The 10,592-nt window shown below is 52.2% G+C and overlaps 1 protein-coding gene across 2 annotated transcripts; it reads left to right on the top strand.

Annotated features, from left to right (window-relative positions):
* The first annotated feature begins 653 nt into the window (after window positions 1-653).
* On the top strand, window positions 654-4,708 carry LOC109779371 (uncharacterized). Of its 2 annotated transcripts, XM_020337987.4 has the most exons (3): window positions 654-908; window positions 1,083-1,147; window positions 1,886-4,708. In XM_020337987.4, exon 3 carries the CDS (start codon window positions 1,949-1,951, stop codon window positions 4,289-4,291), a length of 2,343 nt encoding a protein of 780 aa, XP_020193576.1. In that variant the 5' UTR covers window positions 654-908; window positions 1,083-1,147; window positions 1,886-1,948; the 3' UTR covers window positions 4,292-4,708. The 2 variants fall into 2 exon arrangements, with proteins under 2 accessions (XP_020193576.1, XP_073358106.1); XM_073502005.1 differs by lacking the exon at window positions 1,083-1,147 and having other exon boundaries at window positions 679-908.
* Window positions 4,709-10,592: the final 5,884 nt, after the last annotated feature.

Raw genomic sequence — 10,592 nt, 5'->3', positions numbered from 1 at the left:
TATGGTTGTTGCTTTATTTATAAAGCGGGGCGAAAGCCTGTCGAGATATATAGTCACCACTTATAGTCACTTTCTTCGTATTTATTGTATTTTTCTAGAAGTACGCATTTAGCTAGGCTCTTGCATGAGAGCCCACTTCATTCACTTTTTCATGTCTCTCCTCATGGGCAAAATTGCCATGTAAGCGGGGGCGAGGGTGTTGGGAAACTGCTGGAGCACGTTTTTTGCATCAACTTTCCTCTATGCGTGCTTTTTTTGGAGTGAGGGAGCTGCTGGAGATGCTCTAAGCATGCTTTGACAGACCACATATAGCAATGATCAAAGGCATGTATCCACGTCCAGACCAAGCGAATAAAGCAATACTAAATTAAAAATCAAATCGTAAAAGTACATAATTGATGTCGTTGATCTTTTGCTTTCCTCTTGGAACAAGGCACATACATTCTCTTGTCATGGTTGGTAAGATGTCCTATATGCACATCAATGTTCCAGCTGCCTTTTTTTCATGTCAGGGCATCAGTATTAACTTCCTTGGCCGCCTGGTCCGGTGGCGGCGGGCCACAAGATTTGATTGCTGTCCAAATGGAAATGGACAACGAGCTCCTCTCTGCATCGACCTAATTAATGTCCAAACATGTAAATAATTGGACTCTGGACATTTTCAAACAAGGTGTCCCTACTGGCACTTCTGTGGGATGAATGAACTCTGATTCGGCATGACGACTGGTTAGCTTCCTCCGGCGTCCCCTTCCACGTGACTTCCACAAATCTTCACCTACTCCCCGATCTCTCACCCTCACTCTCTCTGCGTGTGATCCCCTGCTCCCGCACCGCCCATTGCTTTTGATTCCCAGCCCGCCACCCCCCGCCAGGCACGAGAAGCAGTTCTTGTCAAAGGAGAAGGAGAGGTACTGGTTGTCTTCTTTTTTCAACTCATATAGTCCTTGTTTTATACTGAGATGAGATTATTTCACTCCTGGTCCTAGTGCAGCACACAACATGTTGAATACAGTATTGTTTTTCAGTTTTCACTAGTTCATGCATATAGTAGGATGTTTAATTTACCTGGTTCCTGACTTCAGTTTCAGGTGGCTGGGAAATCAATTTCTTTCGGACGTCGGTCGAGTGGATTCTGTATGTACTTCAGGTCAGTTTGATGGCTTCCTTGTATATGTTTGTGCTGTCAAGTTTCTGGGAATTATAGCCTCGCATTTTTGGCAAGCTACATTCCAATGTTTCTCAACTGCTGCATACCATTCTCTTTTTCTTTTTTTTGAAACAACGAGCACACCTCGTCGATTTCCATTTAGAGAAACCGTGAGTCTTACAAGTTATAACATGCCAAATAGGAAAGCTAGAAACAGAACAGCCAAAAATGTGTTCTAACATGGCACGGGCAATTAACCACACAGGGCCCTAATGCCTAACCTGCTGGACATACCATCAGTATCCACACACCCAGCATAGAGCACACCGGACTGAACTTTAAATCTTACGAACTAGCCACTACAGGACATGACTAGATAAAAGAGCAACAAGGGAAGAACATGTGATCTCAGATAAGATCACCCCGTAGCAATCCTGGGTACATTAGGCGCCCAAACATGCGTCCTGGAGTAAAATCTCCTGCATCACCTTCTTGATCCTCAGCACTCCATCAATGCTTCCACGGCCTGTTCTTGTTTACAAGATTGCCTTGCCCCGTTGGTGAGATAATGGCATAGACTAAACATGACAGCCCCAGGATCATCAGGGAATTGTTGTTCAAACCAGGCTGCATTTCTAGTTTTTCAAATTGTCTAGGAAAGAGCCAGGCTGCATACCATTCCGTTCGTCAATTTCATATTATTATGCGTTTGATGTCTTTTTCTTTCCCTTTTCGTAGGTGGCAGCACATACTAAGAAATTTTCCTGGCTCCGCCACTGCATCCAGCTGCTTATCCTTGCAATGGCGTTCAAAATCATCCTAAGTATCGTACACAAGGATGGCGAAATACTCAACCCTATAGTTATTCAATTCGTCGTCGCCCTCACTACAGCGCTCATGGTGACCCGATTTGTGCTGGATGCTTTGCGGCATCGGTCAACAGGCAACGCCATGAGAATGACTCTGATCGTTATGGACGCAGTAACCCAAGCATTGACCATATACAGTCTTGGGATCATGCAACGCCCCTCCGATAAGGACTACTACTACAAGGTGTGGGCTGTGCTGTTGGTCACCCTCCGTTACAGCGTCAAGATAGGCCGCCCGGCCGGCATCGCCCTGAAGCAAACCCCGTTGGTAGACCTCATGTCCTCCTTCTGGTCTGCCAACATCCTTCGCTCTAAGGCACCCAAGATTCTCAAGGTAACTGGTTGGCTGCTTTGGTCAGTCAACTCTTTACGCATCATCTATGGTTTTATCTCCTCTGAATTTGCCAACGATAGCCACAGAGAGGATTTGAGACTATTAACAGAGTACATGCGTCATGAGCACAAAGCTGGTGGTGGGGGTGATGGTGACCCTGTCACAATGAAGGGGTACCGGTACTTGGTGCGGGGCGAAGCCAAGAAACGGAAGATGAAGAAGAACGAAACCGGCGGACAAGCAAGAGATACTGGTATGGTAGAGGAAACTGGGAATATCAGGAGGCTCTTGCTGGCGTTGAGAGATGAGCACAAGGAGATCCTGACGCTTGAGAAGATCTGGGAGGAGCCGGCCGATCCGGCTGACGCCCTTGACGAGGAGCTCAAGGACCTCTGCCTCTCCTTTGCACTCTACAAGCTCCTTCGCAGGCGCTTCTTCAACTTCGGCATCCATGAGGCCAAGCTGAAAAGGACAAGACGGCTGATTCTTGATGGGATCCTCAGTGAGCCCTGCAACTCCGAAAGGGCGTTCCGTGTCAGCGAGGCCGAGTTGTCTTTCCTCAATGATTTCTTCAATAGCAGGCATGCCATAGTATTTGCAAAAGGTTTTCCATTCATCCGGCTCCTGCTATCCACCATTCTGATAGGGGGGATTGGAGGCATGGCGGTTGCTATCTATAGCTTTTCCAAGGTTGGTACAAGAGATGAGCTCGGCAATGTTCATGGTGGAGTAACTTTTACATGGTTTCTCCTGTGTTTCCTTTTTGTAAAAGAGACATGGGAGATCACAACTTACGTGTTCTCAGACTGGACCAAGATAATTTTGTTGTGCCAGTACGTGCAGAAGCCATGGTGGCTGCAAAGCTTGGTGACCAAGGTTCTTGTGCGGAAGCTCTGCAGGCTCTCTGTGCCCTGGTTGCCAAGATGGCATGGAAAGGTTGGCCAATGCAACCTTCTGTTCCCCTCCTGTTTTGTCTTCCCCACCAATTTGTTCTTTCCAGAAGGATGTTCCAGGTACTTTGTACATCTGTCCCAGGAAGTGAAGCGTGCTGTGATCAACTGTCTCAGAGACTGCTTGGCTGAGGATCCCCCGCGGTTGGACAACTACCTTGAGCGAGCATTTGGCAAAGTCGAGGCAACTGCCGGTTTTCGCGCAAATTTCACCGGAGCGGTAAATGGCGTGAAGGATTCTGTGCACATTCTGCTGGTTTGGCATATTGCTACATGCTACTGCGAGATTGATCTCGCTGAAAACAGAGAGGTCTCAGCCAGTATGTATTGGAGTGGGCAAGACTTTGGCCGGCGCAAACCTTGGGAAGGCGATTCAGATCTTCTGTGGTCTCAGTACATGATTGCTAGGACATTGTCGCAGTACTGCGCGTATGTGCTCACACTGGTTCCTCCTCTAGTGCCTGGGAACAGCCTAATGGCCAGGTCGGTGCTGATAAAGGTGCGTCAAGAAAAAAGTCGCCTTTTCAACGGAAAATTTGACTCATGTGCTCCTTGTTATCAGTCCACCCAGATGCTTGGACGGCTCAAGAAATATGCATCAGAGGAGATAGAATTGTATAATAAAAAAGTGGACGGGGGAAAACAGGACGAGGAAAACCAGGATGGGAAAAAAGAGGAAAATCTAGACGACACCATATTGAAGAAGGGGGCAGATCTTGGCAAGAAGCTGGCAGAAGCGTTCAGCGGTGACAAGCCAGAAGATCTGTGGAGGTTCTTGTCAGAGTTCTGGGCAGGATTTGTTATCCACCTGGCTGCATCTACAAGGGCTTCTCAGCACAAGATATTTCTGAGCTCTGGCGGGGAGCTCATGACACATCTCTGGGCGTTGCTAACCCATGCCGGCATCCTAGGGGAGGTCCAGCACGGCGACCAAGATTTTGATACAGCACTAACGCAAGAAGATGTTTACGATCAGACTGTGCAGTCTTAGGTGGGAAAATCTGCACTGCCGTTTCATGTGAAAATGTATGAAGATTAGTGGGGTTCGAAATATGCTTCTGCTGGTGTCTAAGAAGCTATCCGAGGCGACACGCTGGGCGCCTGGGTCAGAAGGATTTGCAATGGGTGACGATCGTCGACTTGCTTGAGGGATCAAAGCTGGAGGTTGCTTGTGTGTATTTGTTGCTATTTCCTGTTGTTGGCTGTATGCCTAGTTTTGTTGACTAGTAGATGTTAGTTTGCTGTCTTGGGTTAAAAAAGGATCTGATGGTGTGGCTTGTGCACTGGAGATGCATGGATCAAGTTCCTGAAGAGTCCCAAACTCCTTTTTCTTGAATGGAAATGGGGGTTGTATGTCACATTTAATCAACAAAAAGTGAAAATGCATCGGTTTGTTTCGTGTTGTTTCTTATTGTTGTTGTTGTTGTTGTTGTTGTTGTTGTTGTTGTTGTTGTTGCGAAGAGTGCGTGTTCAAACTAATGTAATCATTTCTTTTGTTTGACGAAATAGGGTTTTCCTTCGCTTTATATTATAAAGCATGTACATCAATCACAAGGTAACTGCCTGGGGCGAACGGCACAACAGCCCAAAGAAAAAAAAAGAAGACAAAAAAGCCAACAACGGCAACTCGACAAGCATGAATGGTCCACCACCGCTGCGCCCTCCATCTACGTCCCACCACTCGCCATGGCACCAAACCTCCGCGTATCAAACAACACCTCCAAGAAGGAATGCGACGCCAACGACGCTGCTATCCGGACAAGTCCTAGGGTTTCCCCCGGCACGCAGAAGGAGAGCGGGGGATGGGTAGCACCGACGCCCTTCAGGAAGGAATGGCGGCACCCACCGGCGTCACCACGTCGGAGTCGGAAGAACCGGCAGGGATTTCTCCTGCACCCCCATGCCCCGGCGCCCACTAGAACGGAGCCAAACCACCGTCTTGCCACCCGCAAGCACGCGCCACACGGTCTTGGACCCATGCACGCCGTTTGCTGCGAACACCACCATGAGGACAAGAGAGCAGAGACAAGATGCGCCTAGATGGCACGGACGGAAGCATCGGAGCCGAACGGGAGGGAACCGCCTCCACCGGCGTCACGTTGGAGGCCTCTGCCTCCCGCACCGACGCGGATTGCCGGCCGGACGTCGCAACCAGGGCAAACCGGGCCACCCGGACCTGGCCGGGCCCATAGCGGGACCGCAAAGCCCCAGCCACGGCGCTGCTGCATGCCGGCAGCCATAGCCGCCGCCCGCCACCAGCCGGACACATCGCCACCGTCTCCCGAGAGCCCCGCAGACGCCACGCCTGTCGCCGGCCCGCCCCATCGTCAACGGCGCCGCCGCCGCCCAGAGCTCGCCCTGCCCGCGCCAGGATCTCCGCCGCCGCCTGAGTGCACCGACCGGAGTCGCCCTGTCACACATCGGAGGACCCCTGGGAGGGAAAGGGCCAAGGGGCCGCCGCCGCCAGTGTCGCTCGGGCCAGGCCGGCACAGGCGGCGGGGAGGTGGAGGAGAGGGGGAGCGCCCGCTCGAAGGGGTGGGGGAGGCGCGGTCGGGGGGGGGGGGGGGGGAGGGGGGGATTCCTCAAGAGGTGTTCTAGCAGTGCCAAAGTATTGTTCAATTGTTTGTATCATTTTTTTTGTTTCAAATATATGTTTCCAAAATTTAGTAGATTTTATGTGGTTTCTACATCAAAGGAGTTGATTAATTAATCTTATGATAAAATGGTGGAGCAGAAACACATACAATTGCTTCGATGCTTTCCAATCAAAATATAGTTGTGCAAAATAATACTCCCTCTGTGTTCTAGCGTGTCTGTTTTCTGAACTATCAAGTGAATGCCCTGTTTGAAAAGGAAATAACTAAATGCTTTGTGAGGATTCCAAAACTGATTTGTCTACAACTACAGCTAGGACTGCAGTATATGTTGCTGTTCCAACCGATAGGAACTCACTTTTCCTAGGGGGGGAAAAGGTTGATTTTCTTTTGAAAGGGTCTTGGTCAGGAGGAGTAGGCCCCGTAATTAAGAAATGTAGTGCTTTTTTTTTGCGGGTATTAATCTGAGGAGAGAACGATTGGTTTCCTCTAGCAGAGGTGAGTCGGTTCTGCATTTCTCTGTTGAGTCGAATGGTTTGACCGGGCAACAGATTCCGTGTGTATGTTTGGAGTTGGAGGTGAAGCTGCTGTGGCCTGTGGCTCGGGTTCCTCGTTGGCATACCGGTAGAGGCCATCAGGCAGGTTCAAGGATTAACCATGCCCCATGCCACATCTTCCCGGCCCTTGTACTGGACCACCGTCGGAGGAGGAGGGAGCGAATCATGAAACGAGCAAGCGCGTGCGAGCTCTCAAAATCCTCCTACCGGATTGCCTTCCCCTACCTCTCCGTCACAGGAACACCAAACCAATCCAATCCCATCCCATCGGCCGCCGGCAACGCACCCAAATCAAACCGAGACATGGCAGGAAGCCAGGAAGGTAGGGAGAAAGGGGCAAATAGCTCCCATGCGACTGTTAGATGTATATAGTCTCTCTTGCACTTTATTATACACGTGTATATGTACTGGCCCTTGGCCCTTCTATGAACGTAGTTGCCCATTCCTAACATGGTATCAGATGCTTAGGTTCCTCTCCCGCTCCCGCACGCTCGCAGCTCCGTGCCTAGCTCCCCCGTCGCCGGCCTCCCTCTACCTCGTCGCCGGCGCCGGCCACCTCCTCCCTCGCCCCCGGCTCTCTCCCTCCCCGCCGCCACGCCGTCTCGCCCCGGCCTGCGTTGCCCCGAGCTCGGCCGCGGCCTGCCGTCGCTGTCCCGCGCCGCCCCGAGCGCGGCCGCGGCCTGCCGTTGCCGCCTCGCGCCGCCCCGCGCCTTCCCGTACTCGGCCGCGCCCGGCAGCCACCTCCCTGCGCCTCCCCACGCCCGGCAGCCACCTCCCCGCGCCCTGCCGCCCCTGGCCGCCTCCTGCTGCAGCCGGTGCTGCCCAAGGCCGGCCCCTCCCACGCTCGCCCTCCCCCCCCCCCCCCCCCCCCCCGCTTCCTCCATCGGGGCTGGATCGAGCCAACGCGAGCCTGATCCCGATCTGGATCGGGGTCTCCTGTAGCAGTCTACTGTAGCAGTTGACCAAAAAAAAGAGCTCCTCATGTCTTCCTCGGGCTATGTCGCCGTTCCTCGGTGCTCGGTGATCTTCGATGGCACCAACTATGCCGAGTTTGCGGGCTTTATGCGTATCCACATGCGCGGTCTTCTTCTGTGGGGTGTTCTCTCTGGCAAGGTCCCCTGTCCGCCTTGCCCTGTTGCTCCAGTGGCTCCTACCCCGCCAGCACCGCCGGTTCTTGCTGCTGATGCTTCTCAGGCTGATCGTGATGCCGCCAAGGCTCTCGATGATACTGCAGTTGATGCCTATGATCAGCAGATGTCAGCCTATTCGGATGCCCTTTCTGCCTATCGTGATGATATGTCTGCTTACACTCAGTGGCGCAATGATGATGCTCGTGCTGCTGCTGTTCTTACTGCGAGTGTCCTTCCTCAGTTCGCCTCGGAGTTCATGGGACTTGGCACAGTTGCAGCGATGTGGTCTTATCTCTGTCAGCGCTATCAGCCCTCTGGTGATGCTCTCTACCTATCTGTGGTGCGTCCGGAGCATGCACTCCAGCAAGGTGATTCCTCTGTTGATGAGTTCTATTCACAGTGCTCTGCCATCTGGCGTCAGCTTGACTCTCTTCGGACTGTCGTTTGTGGAACTTGCCGTTGCTGTCAGACTACACGGTCCGATTTGGAGTTTCAGCGGGTTCACGAGTTCTTATCTCGTCTTCGCTCTGAGTTCGAGCCTCGCCGTGCTCACCTGCTCGCTCGTGGTCGTGTTCCTATCTCGGAGGTACTTGCTGAGCTTCGTGCTGAAGAGACCCGCCTACGCTCTGCTGGGTTACTTGTGGTTCCATCAGTGTTGGCCGCCCGAGCTCCTATGCCACCTGCTCGCCTCACCGCTCCTGCCTACTCCTTCAGGGGGTGGTCGTCCTTCTTATGCTGAGAGGGGCCGGTCGCGCCGTGACACCTTCTGTGGCTACTGCTCTCGGCCAGGTCACCCAGAGTCTGATTGCCGTGAGAAGAAGCGAGACCAGAGGCGCTCCTCTTCCAGTGGGACTCCTGGATCCTCCTCGACCCCGTCACTCACTGACCAGGACATTATGAGGCTCAAGCGTCTCTTAGCTTCCTCAGGCTCTTCGTCGACCGGTTCCGCTGCTGCTGTGACTGCAGCCACTGCTCCACCACCGCAGGCATCTACACAGTCAGGTACATCTTCGTGGGTTCTGGATTCTGGAGCCTCTTTTCATATGTCTTCTGATTCTTCCGTGCTATCTTCTCTCCGACCTCTTGATTCGCCTGTTAATGTTCTTACCGCTGATGGCACACCTCTTCCTGTTGCTAGCCGTGGTCTTCTTTTCACTCCATCTTTTTCTGTTCCTAGTGTTTCACATGTTCCTCGCCTCACCATGAATCTTTTTTCCGCTGCCCAACTTACTGATTCTGGTTGTCGTGTCATTCTTGATACCGACTCTTGCTCCATTCAGGATCGTCGCACCAAGGCTTTGGTTGGTGCTGGCCCCCGGCGTCGTGAGTCAGAGGGCCTTTGGGAGGTTGACTGGCTTTGTGTTCCTTCCGCTGCCACCACTTCAGCCAGCTCCCATGCTCTTGCTACCTCTTCGTCTGCGTCCTTCCAGCAGTGGCATCATCGCCTTGGTCACATATGTGGCTCTCGCTTGTCTTCTTTAGTTCGTCAGGGCCTCTTAGGGTCTGTATATGGAGATGTTTCTTTACATTGTAATGGCTGCAGACTTGGCAAACATACCCAGTTACCTTATCCTACCAGTGAGTCGGTATCTCAGCGTCCTTTTGACTTGGTTCATTCTGATGTATGGGGTCCTGCTCCCTTTGATTCGAAAGGTGGTCACCGCTACTATATCTTGTTTATTGATGATTTCTCTCGCTACACTTGGCTCTACTTTATGAAATCTCGTAGCGAGGTTCTCTCTATATACAAACGTTTTGCTGCCATGGTTCACACCCAGTTTTCCACGCCCATTCGTACTTTTCGTGCTGACTCCGCTGGTGAGTTTATCTTCCAGCTGTTGCGTGGTTTTCTTGCGGAACAGGGTACTCTTGCCCAGTTCTCATGTCCTGGTGCACATGCTCAGAATGGTGTTGCCGAACGTAAGCATCGTCATCTACTTGAGACGGCTCGTGCTCTGATGATTGCCGCTTCTGTCACACCCCATTTTTGGGCTGAGGCTATTTCTGCATCCACCTATCTCATCAACATGCAGCCATCGACTGCTCTGCAGGGTGGTATTCCTATGGAGTGTCTCACTGGTCGCTCTCCTGACTACTCAGCTCTTCGTATGTTTGGATGTGTGTGCTATGTCCTTCTTGCCCCGCGAGAACGCACCAAACTGACTGCTCAGTCGGTTGAGTGTGTTTTTCTTGGCTACAGTGATGAGCACAAGGGCTATCGCTGCTGGGATCCTGTTGGTCGTCGTTTGCGCATCTCGCGTGATGTGACCTTTGACGAGTCTCGCTCTTACTACCCACGTCCTTCTACCTCGAGCTTCTCTGTGGACGATCTTTCTTTTCTTCTTCTCCCTGATACACCCTGCTATGTACCTCCTCATGTTTTTCCTCCTCCGCCTGCACCTCTCCTTCCTTCTCCTTCACCACCGACACCATCTTCCCCATCCTCCTCCTCCAACTCTCCACCATCATCTCCAGTCCGTCGCCCTCTCTCACCATTTCCTCTTCACTATACTCGTCGCCCTCGTTCTGAGGATGTTTCCCCTGATGCGCCTTCCACCTCTGGTGCACCTCCTTTCACGCCTCCCCTGGTTCATAACCTCCGTGCTTGGCCTCGCCCTCCGCCTGATCGCTACTCTCTTGATCGGTACGGTCTCTCTGTTATTGCTGAGCCCACTTCCTATCGGATTGCCATGACTCAGCCTGAATGGCAGCTTGTGATGGCCGAAGAGCTTGCTGCCCTTAAGCGCTCTGGCACATGGGATCTGGTTTCCCTCCCTTCCGGTGACCGTCCCGTCACCTGCAAGTGGGTCTACAAGATTAAGACTCGCTCTGATGGTTCTCTTGAGCGCTACAAAGCGCGCCTTGTGGCCCGTGGTTTTCAGCAGGAGCAGGGATGCGATTATGATGAGACATTCGCTCATGTGGCCCACATGACCACTGTTTGCACTCTTCTTGTTGTTGCTTCTGTTCGTCATTGGTCTATCTCTCACCTTGATGTTCAGAACGCTTTT

This window comes from Aegilops tauschii, chromosome 1, assembly GCF_002575655.3.
Source record: "Aegilops tauschii subsp. strangulata cultivar AL8/78 chromosome 1, Aet v6.0, whole genome shotgun sequence".
Classification (NCBI taxonomy): Eukaryota; Viridiplantae; Streptophyta; class Magnoliopsida; order Poales; family Poaceae; genus Aegilops; species Aegilops tauschii.
The sequence above is the reverse complement of the archived record's forward strand: the minus strand, read 5'-3'. Positions and strand labels throughout refer to the sequence as shown.

Coding starts and splice junctions, on each gene's coding strand:
- LOC109779371 (XM_020337987.4), top strand. CDS start 1,949: ATGGCGTTCAAAATCATCCTAAGTATCGTACACAAGGATGGCGAAATA.